Source organism: Rhinatrema bivittatum, chromosome 2, assembly GCF_901001135.1.
Source record: "Rhinatrema bivittatum chromosome 2, aRhiBiv1.1, whole genome shotgun sequence".
Taxonomy (NCBI): Eukaryota; Metazoa; Chordata; class Amphibia; order Gymnophiona; family Rhinatrematidae; genus Rhinatrema; species Rhinatrema bivittatum.
In genome coordinates, this window is record NC_042616.1 from 269,203,945 (window position 1) to 269,226,111 (window position 22,167).

Consider the following 22,167-nt stretch of genomic DNA (forward strand, 5'->3'; position numbering starts at 1 on the left):
GGGATAGGTGGCGATGTCCTTTCGTGGATTGCAAACTGGCTAAAAGACAGGAAACAGAGAGTAGGATTAAATGGGCAATTTTCTCAGTGGAAGGGAGTGGACAGTGGAGTGCCTCAGGGATCTGTATTGGGACCCTTACTGTTCAATATATTTATAAATGATCTGGAAAGAAATACGACGAGTGAGATAATCAAATTTGCAGATGACACAAAATTGTGCAGAGTAGTTAAATCACAAGCAGATTGTGATAAATTGCAGGAAGACCTTGTGAGACTGGAAAATTGGGCATCCAAATGGCAGATGAAATTTAATGTGGAAAAGTGCAAGGTGATGCATATAGGGAAAAATAACCCATGCTATAATTACACGATGTTGGGTTCCATATTAGGTGCTACAACCCAAGAAAGAGATCTAGGTGTCATAGTGGATAACACATTGAAATCGTCGGTTCAGTGTGCTGCGGCAGTCAAAAAAGCAAACAGAATGTTGGGAATTATTAGAAAAGGAATGATGAATAAAACGGAAAATGTCATAATGCCTCTGTATCGCTCCATGGTGAGACCGCACCTTGAATACTGTGTACAATTCTGGTCGCCGCATCTCAAAAAAGATATAATTGCGATGGAGAAGGTACAGAGAAGGGCTACCAAAATGATAAGGGGAATGGAACAACTCCCCTATGAGGAAAGACTAAAGAGATTAGGACTTTTCAGCTTGGAGAAGAGACGACTGAGGGGGGATATGATAGAGGTGTTTAAAATCATGAGAGGTCTAGAACGGGTAGATGTGAATCGGTTATTTACTCTTTCAGATAGTAGAAGGACTAGGGGACACTCCATGAAGTTAGCATGGGGCACATTTAAAACTAATCGGAGAAAGTTCTTTTTTACTCAACGCACAATTAAACTCTGGAATTTGTTGCCAGAGAATGTGGTTCGTGCAGGTAGTATAGCTGTGTTTAAAAAAGGATTGGATAAGTTCTTGGAGGAGAAGTCCATTACCTGCTATTAGGTTCACTTAGAGAATAGCCACTGCCATTAGCAATGGTTACATGGAATAGACTTAGTTTTTGGGTACTTGCCAGGTTCTTATGGCCTGGATTGGCCACTGTTGGAAACAGGATGCTGGGCTTGATGGACCCTTGGTCTGACCCAGTATGGCATTTTCTTATGTTCTTATGTTCTTATGTCCCCTCCTGTTGACAGTTCCTCCAACACCGCTCGTCTTGGCGTAGGATAAATGGTATGCAATCTGGTAGGGGTAAGGTACCACCTCGACATTATTTTATAGTTGGTTTCCATGATGTTGGCAGAAATAGAGCATCGGGACACTTGCAGGAAACACCGACTCCATCGGTCCGCAGACCATTGTAAGTTTAAGTCCTTTTCCCAAGCTTGCTGAAAGCGATGTAAAGGCTGGCCCGGCTGAGACAACCATACATATATGTTAGAAATTGTGCCCCTCAACTCTTCCGTTGAAGAGCATAAACTTTCAAAGGCCGACCTCTGCCTTCGCACATTATCCATAATATACGGGTCTTGGAGGCAGTGTCGTATTTGTAGCTAAGGATAGTATTCCCCCGTCGGGAGTCCTTAGCGGTGTTGTAGATCCTCAAAGGAAGAAACACGAGAGTCCTGGAATAATTGTCCATAGCTCCAGATCCCCCATTTACACCACTGAGAATATCCCAGCCTTCCATCAGAAATCTCACATTTTTGTTTGTATAACCCAATAGGTAGAAGGGGCGTAACCAGTTCTGCCTCCGATAGCAGCCGCCTGCATTGCCGCCAAGTTTTCAGCGTTACCTGAGTAAAAGGACTCTGTACCTCCTTATCCTTCCCCCTCCCTGGGAGCCCCCATATACGACTATATAAGGGTAGTCCACCGCTCAAAGTTTGTTCAATTGTAGCCCAAGGTTTCAGTGAGCGCCCGACAGACCATTCAGGTATGACCCTTAACTGGGCCGCTTGATAGTATTTAATAAAATGAGGAACCGCCAGCCCCCCTTCTGTGCGAGGTCTATATAATACCTGCCTCGCTATTCGCGGAGGCCTTCTGCGCCAAATAAAATGAAAGACCTTGGTCTGCAGGTTTCGCAAAAATTTAGAGGGGACTGCTATCGGCAGCGTTTGGAAGAGATACAACCACCTTGGCAGCACATTCATTTTAATCACTGCTATTCGCCCTAACCAGGAAAACTTATATGGATACCATATATCAAGGTCTTTTAACCATTTGCTCCATCAGTGGTATATAATTTAGGCTGAATAGCTTTTTCCAATTCGCAGTCATCTTAATTCCCAGATATTTTATCCCCTTCTGAGCCCACTTAAAGGGGAATTTATCTTTAATTACAGAAATCTGCTCGTCCGATAATGTGACATTCAAAATTTCCGTTTTAGACATATTTACCTTAAAACCTGAGATTGAGCTAAACTTATCTAGCTCATGCACCAAAACCGGTAAGGTACTTTGGGGGTGAGCAACAGTAAATAGTAAATCATCAGCGAATAGTGTTATTTTAGATTGCTCTCCCCCACTATCAATGCCCCGTATATCCCCATTCTGACGAACTAAAGCGGCTAGTGGCTCCATAAATAAGGCAAACAGGAGTGGGGACAGTGGGCACCCCTGTCTGGTGCCCCTCCCCAAAGCAAACTGTGAAGAGTAGGACCCATTAACCTTAATGCACGCCATAGGCCTGGAGTACATTGACCGAAGCCACTTATGGAAATTGGGTCCCAATCCCACCTTTCTCAAGACCCCAAACAGGAAACCCCAGTGGACCCTGTCGAAGGCCTTTTCTGCATCGATCGCCATTAGGATCGAAGGGATATCGCGCTTCTTTGCGGCCCACATCAAGTTTACCACTTTTCTGACATTATCCCCTGCTTGTCTGCCTGGAATAAATCCTGCTTGATCAGGGTGTATGAACTCGGGCAGTACCATATTTAACCTTCGCGCCAACACCCTAGCTAGGATCTTTAGATCTATATTTAGCAATGATATAGGTCTATAAGATCCACATAACTGTTTGTCCTTCCCAGGTTTGGGTAAGACCGTGATACCCGCCAAGTTCATAGAATCAGGTAACGTTGATGTCTCAAGGACATCGTTATAGACCCCTTGCAGATAGGGGATAAGAAGGTCCTTAAATTTTTTATAGAATAATCCCGTAAAACCATCTAAACCCGGGGCCTTATGTGGCTTCATATTGGATATAGCATCAGAGATCTCCCCCCTTGTTATGGGCATATCCATAATTCTGACTTGTTCGTCCCCCAGGCATGGCATAGTTATCCCCCTCAAAAATTCATCAATTTGTTCATCCGCACTAGTGACCTCGTCGGTATATAACTCTTGATAAAATTGGGCAAATCTGTTGCGAATACCCACATTGTCCATAATATAGTTACCCGTGATATCTTTAACTTTTAAGATGGTACTTTGCGCTACCTGCTGTTTCAGTTGTCTCTCCAACCACCTACCCGGTTTATTACCCTCCAAGAAATAATTCCCACGTCTATTATCTAGTTTTTCCAAAATCTCTCCATCCAGCAAAATACGTAATTCCTGTCGTTTTTGATCCAGCGCTCGAAGAACACCCCTCCCCCCCTCCTTCTTATGCTTCATTTCCAAGAACCCAATAGCGTGTGTCAACGCCTCCTTGTGGAGCCGTCCCTCTCGCAACCTTGCCGCATCTTTCGCTATCAGCCTACCCCTGATCACTGCTTTAAAACCATCCCACAGAGTTTGTGTGGAAACCTCCCCATTGTCATTATTTTCAAAATATTCTACAATATCTGCTCAGATGGCCTCACAGATCTGCTGGTCAGCCAATAATTTATTATTAAGCCTCCAATACGTAACCCCCCTTTCTTCCTGTTGCAGCCGAAAACGTTCCCTGTATTGGAGCATGGTCAGACCATATGATATGGCCAATCTTAGATTCCACACATCCCGCTTGCCATTGTTTACTGCCCATCCACATATCAATACGTGAGTGGGTTCCGTGTATGCCGGAATAGAAAGTATAATCCCTATCTTTGGGATGTTGACTGCGCCATATATCCTGGAGACCCCAATTGTCCATCAAAATTTTTAGTCTATCTCTATGGGTTTTAACTCCTCCCCCCTTCCCAGTACTATGATCCAGATTAGGATTCAGGATGGTATTAAAATCCCCACCCATCAATATCGGTCCTTGGATAAAGTCGCTTAAGGATTGCTCCAACTGAATGAAAAATTTTCCCTGATTGGAATTGGGTGCATACACATTAAGTAGTGTCAGTACCATATTATCAAGTTTAACTTTAAGGGCTAAATATCTGCCCTGTCTATCTTTTCTAGTGGCAAGTACCTCAACCCGTAACCCCTTTCCCAGCAATATTCCCACCCCACATGTCTTCCTCCCCTCACGATTAGAGGCCAAAAAGACATGCGGGTACTCTTTATCTTTTAACAACCTTTCATCCTTCCGCAATAGATGCGTCTCTTGTATAAAATAAATCTGCGCTTTATGCGCCTTGGCATCCTTAAATAATAATTGTCGTTTCCTGGGATGGTTCAAACCTTTAACATTCAGAGATATTATAGTTAAGTCAGCCATAAGCTCCATATCCTACCATGCTTATTCGTACTGGCCCACTAAAACTCTGGGCACCCTCCTTCCCACTCCTCCATGGAAACACCCCCTCATACATCAACCTCCTCACCCTTGTCCACCACCCCCAGCCCCCCATTCCCATCATTCAACTGTGAGGCACCCATCCTCACCCAAAAAAGTGGAGGAATGACCCCGTCCCGAGTAGCATGGTTCCTCATTGCGTATTACGCTAAGTAGTTATACATTGTAATAATTAACTGCCCCCCTAACCAACCAACATTTCAATCACTCCTAAGTGCTTTGCCTGTAATGTTCCCCAAAGATTTCAAACCTACTATAAACTGGATTAACCGTTAACCAGAACTCGAATACTTTTTCCCTCCCTGATAAATGTTTCAGTCCAGTGCCTTAGACGCCAGCTCCCCTTCCTGTGTTAGGCTGTATCCAGAGTGTAACAGGGGAGAATCTTCATCCCTCAGCGGGTCCAGCTCCATCCTTGGTGATATCCTGTCTGCGCAGTCGCTTTCCTCCTTTCCCCATGCGCTGCCAGCGGGGCGCAGGACCTCCTCTCGGGGGCTGTGGCCCCCCCGTCTGTGTTTTCACTTCGATTCCATGTTGCCTCCAGGAATTTCTCTGCGCCCTCGGGCGTTTTAGCAGCGCACGAAGTCCCGCTAATATTAAACATGAGGCCAAAGGGGTATAGCCACCTATACCTCACATTCTCTGCTCGTAGAGTGTCAGTTATATTTTTCATCGCTCTTCTTTTTTGCAAAGTAGCTGCAGATACATCATTGAAGATTTGAATTTCTGTTCCTCGCCACTCAATACGCCCCAGCGTGCGTACTTTATTCATTATTAAATCTTTTATAGGAAAACTGTGTAGGCAAACCACAATATCCCGTGGCTTGTTGTTTGGGGGTCTACCAAGCGCCCGATGGGCTCTATCAATTGTAATTTGTTGCCCATAAGGTTTCTCACTGTCAGTACTGAGAATGGACTTGCAAATGCCCTGGACCAAGGCCACATAATCTATAGTTTCCTCCCCCTCCGGAATACCTCTGATTCTGATGTTGCAGCGTCTTTGCCGGTTTTCCAAGTCCTCTATCTTGTTTAATAAGTCTTCCGTAGCTTGCTGCAGGGATTGAATTTCTTTCGTTTGGTGTGCCATGGCAGTTGCTTGTTCGTCCATACTTTGCTCCACCACGTGGACTCTTTCACCCAGCTCCTCCACCTCCGCACGTAGAACCCCCCATATTTTCTTTAATTTCAACCTTCAGCGTTTGTATAATTTCTTGCTTCAGGTCTCGCAGCCACGTTTGCAGCTCCCCTCTTGTCGGGCTGTCTTCGTTAAGCCTCTCTGTATGGTTCTCGGGCACAGCAGCATGTTCCGCCGCCATTTTACCTGCTTCATCTCCCCGCGGGTCGCCGTGCTGTTCTTCAGCGATTTCGCTGTAGGCAAAGGCGGACAGGTCAATAATTTTTCTCCGTGTAGCCATACACTTCTCCCTTAGCCCCGTGCTATTGGCGATCGTGGGGGTGCAGTTTCACTGGTTTCACAGTCTTTTTCCTCCTGCTACAGCTCCGAGCCGAGCACTCAGGCTGCCATTCCCTCGGGATGACGTCACTTCCTTCCCAAGCTTGATATTTCACTTGGATGCAGCTCCATCACTGCTCTCTACATTAATGGTGGGGGTGAAAGGGAAATAGAACCAAAGATTACTAAGAGCCAAGAGAAACAGATAAGTATGAGAAAAAAAGAAGTGTGAAGCTTGCTGGGCAGACTGGATGGGCCGATTGGTCGTCTTCTGCCGTCATTTCTATCTACTACCAACTTCCGCTGCTGTCGATGTTTTCTTCCTTTAGGAGTCATCTCTACACATTGAGGGCAGGATGAAACATCGTGTTTATCTCCCAAACAGAGAACACACTCTAGGTGTGGATCTGTTATGGACATTGTTCTGTTACAAACCGGACATTTTTAAAATCTGGAAGCCATTTTCTGTCGACAGCGTTGGATGAAAAAATGGGAAAAGAAAATGAGAGAAAGTTTTTACTAAAAGTAAAAACGAGACTGAGTTTACTCAGAGGCCAGTGGAAAACGGAGAGAGATCCCCTATGGGAGAAAATTTTCTGAAAATTTGTTGACTTTTCAGTCAGATATTTTATGAGGAAAACTCACAAGGCTCCTTGCTCCGCGATGCTTACAGCAGCGTGGAAAAACGAAAACTAGAGAGAGACCCATGTGGCAGAGAATACATGGCATGCTGGGCATACTCAGTGGCCTCACAGGGCCAGTCAAAAGTTTCTAGAAACTTTGACAGAAAGTTTTCCCGCAATAGGGCTCCTTCAGTGACGTTGCCCATATGTGAGGACTACATCTGCTGTCCTGGGATAACACCTATTACAAGGTAAGCAATTTTGCTTTTTGGGTATTTGCCAGGTTCTTATGGCCTGGATTGGCCACTGTTGGAAACAGGCTGCTGGGCTTGATGGACCCTTAGTCTGACCCAGTATGGCATGTTCTTATGTTCTTACTAATGTCTTTTCATAAATAGGGCTATTTCTGATTCAATCCTTAGAGTTAATGTTGCTATGGGATGGCAGGTTTGCTGAGTGATTTATTTTTCAGGCTTTTTATTATTTTACAATGCACCTAGTAATAGAAGGAGCTTATGTTACTGTTACTGATATGACACAGAATTAAAATATTTTTTTTCTATAGTGAGTTGTATGGGAAAATGTCTTAGTTCTGCTCTGCACCCATTGTTGGGGGATGAGGTGCAAGTGTTTCTTTGAATGTAGAGTATTTATATTTACATTTAACTACATGATAATCGTGTGTTCACTATGTAATGCTTGTGAACATCATCTGTTGTGTGTTCTGACAGAAAAAGGTTGAGAACCACTGCTCTAGAAGATAGAATCTCTTCAGTGAAAAGATGGAAACCTTGACCAAGAAAAGCTGAAGTACTTGAAAGGACTGTCTGAATGCTTTATCTGCTTCATCCTGTTCACTACCCTAGGTCATTTTTCTGGCATTTTGTAGCTGCAGTAACAGTGCTAACTGCTCTAAGACTGGTAGGCATAAGGTTGTAATTGCCACATGGACAAAATCAAAGGATATATTTCTTTACTGGCCTAGAAATAATGGACAATATTCTGAAACTGACCATCAGCAATAGGCTGAATTTTTTTGTTTTATAAACTGGTGGTCTCTAATCTTCTCAAATAAAGGTGAATTTTAAAACTCGCATACGGGTGTCCACATGTGTGTGGTTTCCAGGAAGCAGACATGGATGTGACAATTTTATAACATGTGTGCACAGATATACACATGTTATAAAATCCACTACCCACACGCACATGCATAGCGATTATATTGGCGCGCGCATCTGCACATGGGTGCCGTCTCACTCGTGCAAGGGGTGGGGGGGGGATTTTCAAAGAACCACATGGCGATGCAATACGGCCTTTCCCCAGTTCCCTCCAACAAAGGAGCGGACTGGGAGGGAACTTGCTAAACCTTCTACCTACCCTGCTGCCTTTTCCTCTATCCTTCCCGACCCTTAAAACCTCCTTAACTACCCTTTTTTTTTTTTTCAATTTACCTGCTCTCTGGAGCAGTACAGTTACATAGGCCGACTGGCTGCTGGCATGTGCTTCAGCGAGATAGTGCCTAATGGTGCTGGCCTGGTCCTCCCAGACCTCGCCCCGTCCCTCTCCCTGACTGCCCCTTTTTCAAAACCGGGTCTTCCGCGCATACCAGGAGATACACGCATGGCCGTGGTGCTTTGAAAATGTGTGCAGCCTGGCCATGCGCATATCTCCTGGTATTGGCACATGCCAATCTTTTTTAAAATTAGTTAATTTTTTGGGCATGCCTCAAAAATGTTTGACAAGTTATTTAGGACTTTACAGCATCAGAATTGGTACAAATCCGTCATGTGCCATATCTTCATATAAGAGAAACCTAGAGAATGCTGAATTAGTGATTATATTATGCCACTCAAAAACTTAAGCAGTGCTTCCATATCATTTTTACATTGTGGGTTAAACGTGACCTAATATCCTCCCATTTTAGATTGTCTTATGATAGTTTCTTCCAAATTCTCTATCCTGAAATTTAGATAATCATATATGCTTCAAAAGTTGTCTGAAGTACTCACTTAGAGGAACTTTCAAAACTGGGCTCCTGTAATTAATATTCTAGATTTGAGGACTATCCTTAATGCTTTAAAGGTCTTCAGAAATGGCATTCTTAAGAAAATTGTCCTTTTACAAAGACAACAAAGTATTTATAGATAAACAGCATAAATAAGAGATGATAAACAAAATCCAATCATGTGTGAAAAGGCCATCAGGAAGATATTACTTCACATAGTGATTCTGGTGGACACTTGCCTGTTAGTACCCCTTTTTAATGCTCTCCTCCTCGATAGCCTCCCATTTTGGTGGGTCCAGCACCGAGTTGAGTTCCTGGGGCACCAATGGATGGAGCAGGAAGTGCTCCGCAGTGGCAAAGAATAGTCTATATTGATGCATTTGCGACGCATCGACGCAATGCTCTGACCATGGACACGTCTATGCATTGGACGGCGTGCCGAGCCATCGACGCGCGCTCCGGTGCGTCAATGCAGTACGTCTGTCAGCGCATCGACACACCAAAGCATACGCCGGTGCTTGGACCCTTCTGCCGGTACGAAGCGCCCAACCGTTCCACGGGTATTTGTCAAAGAGCCCGTCCAACGGCGCACCAACGCGTTCCCTGAGGCACAAAGCCCTGACATGTCTGCCGGACAGGCGTGTCAACCAGCACAAAAAAAAAAGAGAAAAAAACCCCCCATTTTTTTAAAGTTCCCATCCAGCCTCTATAAAAAAAACCAAAAAAAAATTGGCTGTGATTTCTATTTCCAGCATTCGTCGGAGGACCCAACCGCCGACACGTTAAAAAAAAAACCAAAACCAAAACACATCCACTGGGGTATGTTAACATAACGGAACACCAATATGTTTGCATCTACAGGCCCGCAGGAAGGCGAAATCTCGACGCGTAGACCAATGCAGACACCCATGAAACGCCGCACCTACCCATGTTGTAGATGCTTTTCTAGTGCAAGTTCAAGAAGGCTCCGAGACTATAAGGTGAAAGAGCTCACACATCTTTAAAAAAAAAAAATTCTGGAATCATTTGTTGGGGCACAAACCCCCCTCAAATCCTTGCATCCCTGAGAGTTGGCTACGAGGAGGAATCATCTAAACAAAAAAAACAAAGTATTTCCTTGAATATTCTATTTCACAAGTCCAAACGCCGACGGATACTCCAATTCATCCATGGGCACTACCTTCAGATGGCATGGCCCTCAAAAAAAAAATAAAAAATTTACAATTTCTGTTTCCAGAGCAACATCCTCAACGATGGCCCACCATAGCGTGAACTGGCAAGTCAGAGACTCCTCTCAGGATTATATACTCATATATACTGTTCTTCCAACAAAAGACCTGACTCATTACATTCCTAGTAAATATGGACCACATCCTTAAAATAAGGATTCAGGGAGTCCCTATCCCAAATGACATATATATATATATATATATATATATATATATATATATATATATATATATATATATATATATCTTCCCATTTATCAGAACTCTGGCGGAACCAACTGCTTGTTTCCTTCACGATCCTCCATGATGTGTAAACCGAGACCTATTCGGGATCACCAACTTTCCTTCTAACGAATCCCATATTCCATTTGCGGAAACCTTTCCCTCCATGACTCAGGCATAAGTAGTAATAGAAGAAGTCAGAGTACTGGACTTCCTCTACATGCACCCCCTAACAAAAAAAAAAGAAAGTGGGTGCATGTATCCCGACGCCTTCGACAGAAAGGCACTCCAATCTGAAGGACTGCATACCACGATGCACCAACACATGTGTAGGTGTCGTTTTCTTCCTCCGGTTGTCTTCAGTCTATGAAACCTCTCCCCCAGTCAGTTCAGCCCCCACAGGCCTTCCAGGAGGGGGGGGGGGGATTTTTCGCCACAGCTTTGTTCATCTATGAGGCCTTGGGCACTTCGCCAACATCCAACGCCACCGTCTTGCGGCTCATTGCGAGGCTTGCTTACCGGCGACGGCTTTTCGTGAGGGCGTTTACAGGTTAGCGGACCATCCTTGTTCCCTAGCAACCTTCCTGCAGATAATCTGGTGGAAACAATAGTTCAACTACAACGGGAGGATGGTGAAAGTTCATCTCGAACCACCCCCTCTGCAAGCACGTCTTCAAAATCTTTCTCCAGTCAGTCTCCTACCGGCATCATCCTTACCGATCATCTCAATATTGTCGGTCCCCTGCCATTCCAACGCAGTTGACTGCAGCCTTCACAACTGTAGAGAAGGGGAGTCAACACCCCCCCTCCGCCAACCTAGACAAGCACTTAGAGGTATTGGAGTTCTTGGGCCCACTGCCCTTTCCGACGCGAACTCCCCTCAGCTTCCCGCCCCTTTTATTCGTAGACCTGACCCACCTACGCCAACGCAAGGGGGCCTCTACTGCAGAAAAATCAAACATATCTTCCCACAAGGGTGCATTCGGTACTCTCCTACTAGCATCTTCACTGGGACATAATTGCAATACTTTTAATTCACAGAAACTATGATAGCCAACCTAAACCTTCATTCTTTCTACAGATAACTGACGACGAACGACTATTTAACCCAGAGGGTTAATCACCGCGAGCCTGGCAGTAGACCGGGCTCACTCTAGTCTGCATAGAATATATATATATAATTTCCTACCTGGCCAATTCTACAAATGACCGCAAACCATTCTACCCTCCAAAATACTCTACCACTTGCCTGCTCGATCTGAACCTGCTCATTGCCTGTGAGAAGCCCCATCTACGGCCACTCAAGCCTCATGTTTTTATTGTCGCTCTTTTGAAACTATTCGGAATAGGGCCTTCTAATAAGAACATAAGAAAATGCCATACTGGGTCAGACCAAGGGTCCATCAAGCCCAGCATCCTGTTTCCAACAGTGGCCAATCCAGGCCATAAGAACCTGGCAATTACCCAAAAACTAAGTCTATTCCATGTTACCATTGCTAATGGCAGTGGCTATTCTCTAAGTGAACTTAATAGCAGGTAATGGACTTCTCCTCCAAGAACTTATCCAATCCTTTTTTAAACACAGCTATACTAACTGCACTAACCACATCCTCTGGCAACAAATTCCAGAGTTTAATGCCCAAGTCTTACCCTGAAACATGTGTTAATCGAACCCAGGCGGTCACCAACCCCCCGGGGCCCGACGACTCCTTCACAACTCTGGTTCCCGGGGCATTGTCATTGTATGCCGTGCCACCCGCAACCATCAACTACATCGTAGTCTGGGACTTAATGGAGTTAATCCTTCAATCCTTCTCCTGTCACTCTCCCTTCCAGCATGCACAGAGACTTTGAGCGCGGATTGCCCATATTAGCACATCCGGTAACCTAGATTCTACAACCCCGTCTTTTTTTCATTGAAGGGCTCCACCAAAGGCGCTGTGCCCCTTTTTTCTCACCACCTGGATTTTTGTGGTCTGTCTGTCCGCATCAGGACGTAGGAAGCATATGACTCGCTCGGAGCTGTGGGCCCCCCCCCCCCCCCGACCTGCTCTTCGAACAGTTGAGTACACACTCTGCGTATTGAGCCTTATGGTTCCCATACATTACTCTACCATTGGGGGACACCAGCTCCCTGCTTCACGATCGGGCGGATCCATCCTTCTCACCCTGCTGATCTACTCAACCTCAGCATCGCAATTTCAACAATAACTAAATACATATGTGTTTTAAAGTACAATACCCTTGACAGCAAATTTTTCATCAAGCGCTGAACATGAAGGATTTTTCAGGTTTGAGGTCTTCCCAATTCCGCCTTCGGAACCAAGCAGACTAGTATACTTTACTGCCCGACATGTTACTCCATTTTCTCTTACACTAAAGAGTGGTCCACTGCCTCCTGTAGCCCTCCTTCCCCACGGAGTCTACCACTACAGCGTGGTCCTACTTTACCGCTCTACCGGCGAATCGGCACCTGTGGTATGCCTTTTCTATTCACTCATCAAGGATCCACCAATCCCTCTGAAAACAACCCATGCCCCCTCACCGAGACGAGGATTCCCTACTCCACTCCTCTCTTTAATTTCTCAATGCATGTTGTTGCACGCTCAGATTCCAACTATTGGTTTCTTCTGGCTTGTAACTCTTCTACTCTCATGCCATGACACCCTTCACTCGATTAATTTCCAATTGAATGGGATGCGCTGCACCTCCGCATGCTCAGCTGAGACCGGTTACCTTTCCGCTGAAACGTCTCCAGGTGTTCAGCATCTCTTGGTGTGACCCACTGGAACAAAACCGGGTATACCTCAGTTCGTACCCGTTTTCTTCTCAATTTGGGGCCAATCTCTTGCCCCCCACCCCGCTCGCCTTCATGCTCCTGTTCAAGGTCTTGTATCTACGGTTCCTTCCCGAAAGCTTTTACCTCTATTGGTATATTCATACGGAGCGAAAGCAAATTCATGCTGCCACCCCCCAAACCATTGTACATGTATCATTTCAGGTCCTTCCCTGAAAATCATCTGTTCTCGGTCGCCACAGCCTCCACCAAGTGTAACAGGAAGCTCTGGTACCTAATGTGCCTGCCTCCTTTTCCTGAGGCCATAGCATGCCAAGATTACGCAGCATACACATTCCACCTTCCTCTCAAAAGAGCTTTTGGCTTCCACATCAACCATTTTTCATCAACCTCTTGGTTCCTTTCCAAAGCCTCAATCCTATCGCAGCTCGATTGCACACCCATGCTTGCTTTCAGCAATGTACCACTCTCTTTCCTGAAGAACCTTACAGTTCTCAGACTCCTTCAACCCAAAGGCCACAGTGATAATTATCCTCAAGTGAACGCTCTACTCTGAAATCTCTAATTACATATTTTTCCCACTATTATAAGCGCACACAGGCTCTGTTTGCAACCGCAAAGCGCACTGCTGCACGCTACTTAGCTGCATCATCTCCATAACACTCTGATCGGGTTGTTTCCATACAGCCTATAATCATCGCTACATCCATTTCAGATGACTAATGACGCACACAAGACACCCACAAGTCTTGGGGAACATGCGTCTCACCCACAGCATCAGCAAGTCATACAAACTGTCTGCACTTTCTCTAAGTCTTGAGCGCTTCCTCGTTTTTTCATCATGGTCACATAAGGGCTATAAGCACTCAATACTTCAGCTGGGGACTCTGACAGCATGTCTAATTCAGCCTGCTTATCTATGGGAAAAGAGCAAGTTTGCTCACCGTAAACTGTTTTCCGTAGATAGCAGATGAATTAGCCATGCTGACCCGCCCGCCTCCCCGGACAGTTTTTTCTATTGAATCTATACAACTAGTCTTGCTTTGTAATGGACTGAGGAGATCTGAGATGGCACAGGAACATACAAGTGGGCGCACCTCACTGGCAGGACCTGTTTAGCTTTGACAGCTCCGCCTCCTAGTGGTATGGAGGACGTCCCAGACGGCATGGCTAATTCATCTGCTATCTACGGAAAACACTGTTTACAGTGAGCAAACTTGCTCTTCTGATGGACACTTGCCTGTCAGGGAAAGATCATATTTAGGTAACAGCTAAGTTTTTTTTGCTGAGCCCTGGATCATCAAATTGTAATATAGGGACTTGATTAGTCAACATAGGGGGCTTGATATTCAAAGTGCATTCAGCGCTATTTAGCTGGTTAAGAGGGACTTATGCAGCTAAGTAGCAGCTACTGAATATGCACCTACATTCAGCAGCCACTCCTTAGCTGTATAAGTCCCTTATACAACTAAAACTTACATGCATAAAAAGTAGGAGTGCACTGGGTGGATCGGGGCAGAGCAAGTTAGCCATATAACTTATATGACTAGCTACTATTTGAAATTAGCCGTAAAAGTATAGATGTAAGTTTAGACACCCCATAGAGGAGGACCAAATTTAGCCAACTACACTTATCCAGCTAAGGGCATGTATATACACATATTTTCAGTGGCGTTGGCATGTCATTGAATATAACTCATAATTTAACTGGATATGTTCTAATCAACTAAGTTAGTTAAACGGCCAGCTTTCAATATTTACCCCAGAGGATATGTGCAATAAAATTGAAGCTAAAAAAAAGATTAGTGTAAATGTAATGTGCATTTTAAAATATCACTTGACAAGTGATGCAATAAGATTTAGTGTGGGCATGGTTAAATCAATATAGTTCATATCACATTCACAATTTAAAAATATACAATTAAAACTGTGTATACAATTAAAAATGTCTAAAACTGTAATATTCTTTAATGAAATTTTAAAAATTTGTATACATTTTCAAATGCATAATTAGACAACATGGAAGTTGATATTTAAAAGCCATTTAGATGGATAACTTTTCAGTTATCCGTCTAAATGGCTTACCGGCGATATCAAATGCCATAAATGACTAAATTGTATGCTACAATTTAGCTGCATAAGTCAGGGGCAGGCGGAGGCTTTTTGGGGAAGAGTGGAGCTAGCCACATAAGTTATGCAGATATCTCCAATATTTGGGCTGTCCTAAAGTTAGCCGGATATATTTCTAGAAACTTTGACTGGCACACTGAGCATGCCCAGCATGCCACTATCCGCGCATCCACATGAGGTCCCCCTTCAGTCTCTCTTTTTCCGCAGTGGATTTGCCTTGCTGTTCTTGGAGCTCTGCTTCTTTCTTATTTTTTGTGTCTAAATCGGGATTATTGCCTGTTCCATCGACCAGTTCCTCTTCGCGGTAGGTAGAAAACATTTTTCCTTCCCTTTCACGGTTGATTCTTGGCATCCCACTTCTCAGTGGCCCCCAGTTATCAACCGCACGCTTGTTATTTTTCATGGTGTCCAGCTTTCAATGGTGCCCCCATGCGCGGACCATGTCCATCTCGGATCCGCATGAGGTTTGCCTCCTCTGCCTGGGGGCCCTCGCACGGCATCCGAGGGTGTCAGCTGTGTGACCAGATGATCCCCAAGGGCTGTCACGTGCAACTGGACAAAATGGAGAAACTTTTTGGTTCCACAAAGTCTGCTCTATCCACTCCCGCTTCGGAATCCTCGACACCTGGGGGTTGAGGAGAACCACTCGATACGCTCCCTCTCGCTACTCCTCTGACTACATCTTCAAAAGACAGAGGGAACAGTGATCGGTTTTCCATGATCTCATCGGTTTCCAGGACATCGGGATCCTACTCTTCCTCGGCACCAGGGAAAGACCGGGCCGAGCACCATGGGAGATCCCACAAGCATAGACACCGGTCGCCGTCTGCGGGTGGCTCTGGTTCAGGTGCGATACTAGTGGCTGCTGTACTGCCACCGAAGCAACCCCATGGCTTGGAGGCCCTGTCCTCTGATTATACCCATGAGTCCCAGGTGTTCCCCACCGATATCAGTGACTGGCACCATGCCTCCTTGGAGATCCGAGGAAGCACCAGTGACGCCACAACCCCCTCCCTCAGTCTTTGATTCACCGGACTTCCAGGAGGAGATGGTACACAGGGTGTAGAGCACGGTGCTCTGAGCTTTGCGGAGCATTGAGCCGCCCCCATCCCCATGTTCTGGCCGGAACCTCTGCCATCTGTTCTGGTGCACCTGCTCGAGAGTATGGACGTCCTTCTTGGTGCCCTCCCAAAGCAACCGTTGCCGGAGGGACCTTCTGTTCCCCAGCAGCCATCGAGGCCCCCCTTGGGAGCGATCCCCATTATTGGATCCTCCATGGAAGAAGATGTGGCCGGTACCATGTTTATGAGGCTTTGGTTCCCCAAGCGTTTGCCTGGGCCCTCTGGCCTCCGGGTGGCCCATTGATTCCCGCGGTACCCTTGGTGTCTTCAAAACCTTCAGAGCCCAGGGTTAGAGTTCTCCACAGGTCTCACTCGCACAAGCCACACAATGGCCTTAGTTAAGAAGGCCCTTATGACCTGTGGAGGGATGATTCTTCGGCGTTTTCATCCGAATTTTTAGACGACCCCCTCTCTGAGCCTTCTCCACCGGAGGCAAGGCATCGGTCCCCCAAGAGGACCTCTCCTTTGCAGTGTTCGTCAGGGCATTGGCCAAAGCTATTCCCTTCCAACTCCTCACAGAGGAGATTGCATGATATAAGATGTTGGAAGTACTCCAATTCCTCAACGCTCCTAAGGAAATTATGATGGTTCCCTTCCATGACATCTTTAAGAATCTCCTTCGGATGTGGGAACACCCGATCTCCATATCTCCAGTCAATAGGAAGGAGGGCGCCACTTATTTGGTACAGCAGGTCTTGGGATTCGAGAAGCGTCACCTCCCTCACCTGTCGGTGGTCGTGATGTCCGCCCTCAAGAAGGCGAAATGCTCCCTCACCCTGTGCCATCCGAACCTCCGGGTGTTGGCCCTAACGGCGTGGATTTGAGTGCCTAGTTCTTCAGGCCCCTGGCCCTTAAGGACAGTATCTTCCAGGTGCTGGTGGCTTCTAGAAAGCCTTCCACTGGGAAATCTTGTAAGTTGAAATGGAGAAGACTTTCCACCTGGTGTGCGGGGCATGGCTTAGATCCATTCACATGCCCCCTTCCCAAGTTTTTGGACTACTTGTGGTACCTTTCCGAGTCTGGGCTTCAAACCAGCTTGTTAGGAATCGTGGACCCTTGGCCTGAGGTGGGGTTGTTGCTACCCAAAGGGTTGGGCCCCACAGGTCCCCAACATCGGGAGGCGAGGCTGGCTGGGAACAGAGGTAAGCTGGAACTTCACCTGTGTCGACCATTGTTCCCCGCAGGTTGAGCCCTTGGGTGCCGGTGCCGGGGCCGGTAGGACTTAAGAGCACACCTGTGTGGCTGGTCCCGGAGAGGGTAGGTGGGTGAGTGCAGAGAGAGAGAGATTAGGCACAGTTCGAGACAGGAGCACTCTTGGAGGGAGGAGGAGAAAGAGTCTCAGGGAGTGCAAGGCCACTGCAGCTCTGAAGGGAGTAGAGCAGGACCACGTGGGAGTGGCCTCGAGGAGAGGAAGTGCAGATGCAGAGACACGAACTGTAGTACGCTGGATTGGGGCTAGAGCGGGGAACCCACTGTAGCCGGTGCCATGAGAGTAGCAGCGCAGGGGTACTGCCTGGGACACAGAAAGCCGGTGAGAGGACCTTCTGTAGTTGGAGCTCACAAGTAGACTGGCACTGAGCTTGGCCCCGAGGAGCGGGAAGTGCTGAGAGAGAGATCCAGTTAGGTTGTGCTGAGCCAGGACCCGTGGAGTGGGAGGTGCAGAGAGAGAGTCCGGGTAAGGTTGCGCTGAGCCTGGCCCCAAGGAGCGGGAAGCGCTGAGAGAGAGATCCAGTTAGGTTGTGCTGAGCCAGGGCCTGCGGAGTGGGAAGCGCTGCGAGAGAAACCCAGGAGAAGCGCAGAGGTCTGATGCCAGGAACACTTGGTCCTTGGAGAAAGTATGGCTCCAAAAGGAACCATGGAACTTGTTGCCGAGTCGATTAGTGAAGGCTACAGGTGGTGCTTCAATATCCCGGGTCAATGATGTCATGGGCCCTATAAAGGCAGGGCAGATGGTGCGCACGCGCCTAGAGAGGCCCAGAATCGGAGCGCTGGTCGATGGCGTCCCAGCCGCCACGTGGGGTGCAGAGAGCCGGGAGAAACACGGCAGTGGTGACTGGCCACCACTGTGAGAGCACTGGAGGTGGAGGGCCAGGCAAGACATGAAGCGAGTTGAGCCTGCTGTGGATGGCCACAGCTTGTGGTCATAACACAATTCAGTCAGGGTTCATCTTAGCGCCGTTAGTACCATCGAGGTGTCACTGGCACACCCTTCTCGGTGCAGCCTTTAGTGGGTTGCTTTATGAGGGGTCTGCTTCAGTTGAAGCCCCCTTTTCAGCCTCCTGTTACATCCTAAGACCTCAACATTGTCCTGTCGAGGCTCATGCGTCCTCCCTTTGAGCTGCTGCGCTCCTGTGACCCGAAGTTTCTCACCTGGAAAGTTATATTCCTAGTGGTGAACACTTCAGCTCGTAGAGTCAGTGAGCTTCAGGCCTTGGTTACGTACCCGCCAAACACGAGGTTTTTTCATGATCCCAAGTTCCTACCTAAGGTCAAGTCTGATTTCAACATCAGTCAGTCCATTGTTTTATCCACCTTCTTTCCCAGGCCTCATTCTCATCCAAGGGAACGGGCTCTTCATACTTTGGACTATAAGAGGGCCTTCACTTTCTGTTTAGAACTCACAGCCAATCACAGGCAGTCCAGTCAGCTCTTTGTGTCCTTCGATACCAATAGATTGGGAATGGCGGTTGGTAAAGAGACTCTATCCAACTGGCTGGCGGATTGCATCATCTTCTGCTATACATAAACGAGCCTTCAGCTGTTAGGCTGAATCAAAGCTCACTCTGTGCGTGCAATGGTGATGTCTGTGGCTCATCTGCAAGCAGTTTCCGTCGCTGAAATTTGTCACGCAGCAACATGGAGTTCCCTTCACACGTTCGCGGCCCACTACTGCTAGGACAAAGATGGTTAACAGGACAGGACCTTCAGCCAGTCCATCCTATGCAATCTCTTCCATACTTAAACCCACCTCTCCCTGCCTAGAGCCCCTGATCAGAACCAGGCCGTAATCTGTTGGTCAACAGTTCCGCTGTTGTTGTGCCCATTAGCAATTTGTTTCGGTACCTGTTGACAGCACCTGGCTGTCAGGGACAGCCTGTAGCTTGGTATTCACCCATATGTGAGGACTACGATCCTGCTTGTCCTAGGAGAAAGCGCAGTTACTTACCTGTAACAGGTGTTCTCCTAAGACAGCAGGTAGTTAGTCCTCAGGAATCCCGCCCACCACCCTGTGGAATTGAGTTCTTCTGTTTTGTTGTTTTATTTTTCGCACGTATTTTTTCTCTATGTTACGAAACTGAAGGAGGATCTTGCATGCTCAGTGTAACAGTCAAAGTTTCTAGAAACTTTGACAAATGTTTTCCGTGCCGGGCTCCATCTGATGATGTTACCCATATGTGAGGACTAACATACTGCTGTCCTAGGAGAACACCTGTTACAGGTAAGCAACTGTGCTTTCTTAGAGAATGAATCCACATTACTTCAGATCAATGGGTTTTGGATATAATCCATCATGGTTATGCCCCAGAATTAAGAAAATTGATAAAGGATCATTTTGTAATCTCACCTGCCCATTCACCTGTAAGTGTTGCAGTTCATGGGACATTGAACAATTTGATTCAATTGCAGGCATTATCCCAGGACAAGCAGGTTGCTAGTCCTCACATATGGGTGACGTCACTGACGGAGCCCTATTGCGAGAGAACTTCTGTCAAAGTTTCTAGAAACTTTTGACTGGCACTGTGAGGCCACTGAGCATGCCCAGCATGCCATGATATTCACTGCCACAGGGGTCTCACTCTAGTCTTCGTTTTTCCGCGCTGCTAAACGCATCGCGGGGATAGGAGCTCTGTGAGTTTTACTCACTACTCTGACTAAAATGTCAATTATTTTCCACATTCTTTTCTCATACGGGATCTCACTCTCCCTTTTGTCACCAGCCGGTGACAAATTGATAGCGTTTTTACCTTTGTAAAAACGATAATTTTTCTCACAAAACCTTTTCATTGACGGCTGTCGATACTGACATGGATTTGGGTTTCAAAAAATGCCTGATTTGTAATCGGACCATGTCAATCACAGACCTACATCTAGAATGTGTCGTCAGTTTGGGTGAGAAACATGACATCTCGTCTTGCCAACAATGTTACGCGATGACTCCGAAGGGTAGGAAACCTAGGCAAGAAAAGATGGCACATCTTTTCCAAATTCAACTCCTTCCTTCACCTTCGACGACAACAAAATCATCTCCAACAGGAATTACAAAGAAACTCCTCCATAAAAAAACGTCAACTGGAAGGATCCGGAGATGTGGCATCGCCAGCTCCGTCGACGTCATCAATAAGGTCAGTCACCGAAACACGGCCTAAACATAAACATTGGCATCGTCATGCCTCGGCATCACCGTTATCTCCCCCCCCCCCCCCCCCCGGGGGGAACCGAGCACGAAGCGGCACAAAAATAAGGATACTCCGCTACCCATCTGGGCCTACTCCAGTGCCACCTTCACAGTCACCGCAGGAGATAGTGTCGACTCCTCCATCGGTGCCAACCCTTCCACCTACTCCACAGGACTTGTCCACACTTATTAAAAAAGCAGTGATGCAAGCCTTGAAAGGTCAGATTCCGGCGACCACGCCGATGCTGGTGATATCGCCGATGCTGGTGACGTCTCCTACACCGCTGATGTCGCCGATGCCGGTAGTACCAATGACTATGACAATTTCCATACCGGTGACATCACCGATGCCGGGAGTATTCCTGATGCCGGGGAAAACCCCGATGCCAGCGACATCGATTCCTCTGATGCCCTCTATGTCGATTCCTACATCGATGTCCTCTTTTACCATACACTACATCGATGTCGATGGCTTCATCGGTTCCAGCACCGATGCCCATTTTCACTACGGCACCGACACAACAAAACAATAGAAAAACATCGGTATCTACCAGAAAAACATCGAACATACCAAAATCTTCGATGCCAAAACCTCCACCAACAGTGCCACACCTTCCTGCGGCTTCAGGATCCACAGAGGCAGCACTACATAGCATCCTTACCAAACGATACCAGGATTTATTAGACTCCTTACCATCTAATCCCAGAGAAGAGGATCTAGAAGACTCTCCTCTCGAAGAACCTTTACCAGGACCTTCTGGCCTTCCTCCCCCACCTAGGACTACAGCACCTCACCAACAAACTCAGGAGTATGACACTTGGTCTGTCACCGCTTTGGACACATCATCAGAAGTCTTTATGTCTGACCCATCACCACCACATGCCAGAAAACAGTCTCCTCCAGAGAATTTCACTTTCACCACATTTGTACAGGAGATGGCGGACTCCATCCCCTTTAAATTAGAAACAGAGCAGGACATCAGACAACAAACCTTGGAGGTACTCCAGTTTGTCGACCCTCCAAAGCAAGTTGTAGCAATTCCTATACATCAGGGGTGGGCAATTAATTTTCCCATGGGGCCGCATGAGAAATTGGGATGGTTTTAGAGGGCCGGACTAATATAATTAACTCAGTTCTCAATAGCCCTACTTATGAAAAGACAGCAGTTTACCACCAATGTATGTCTTCTGAGAAAACACAACAAATAAGACCGATACAAACGCTTACATGCTAGCAAAATATCTCATCTCGGTAACAGACACAGAACCGACCTAACATACTCCTAGGATCTGTAGTAATGCACATAAACTAATCCGCACACAGTTACACCTGTATTATGGAATACACTCAAACAGGAGCAACGCTATCTATGAAAAGGCAACACTACAAATATTACATCAGACCCTAAACACCAATACACCTCTTATTAGGAAAACAGAACTAACAAGCAGCTATAGATCCCCAAACAGAAATAATTGTAAAACTATACTAATAAGCAGAATA

At 46.5% G+C, this 22,167-nt stretch overlaps 1 protein-coding gene across 5 annotated transcripts in view; it reads left to right on the plus strand.

Moving 5' to 3' along the window:
* The window catches only part of LOC115084531 (thioredoxin domain-containing protein 3-like), a 310,312-nt gene that overhangs the window by 262,246 nt on the left and 25,899 nt on the right, over positions 1-22,167 (plus strand). Inside the window, exon 7 of one of the 5 annotated variants that reach the window (XM_029589513.1) lies at positions 7,495-7,731. The exons of the other annotated variants lie outside the window; for them this stretch is intronic. Within the exon in view, the coding sequence (XP_029445373.1) occupies positions 7,495-7,527 (33 nt within the window). The 3' untranslated portion in view covers positions 7,528-7,731. Of the gene's footprint in view, positions 1-7,494; positions 7,732-22,167 lie in introns of those variants that run through there. 5 annotated transcript variants of the gene reach the window in all.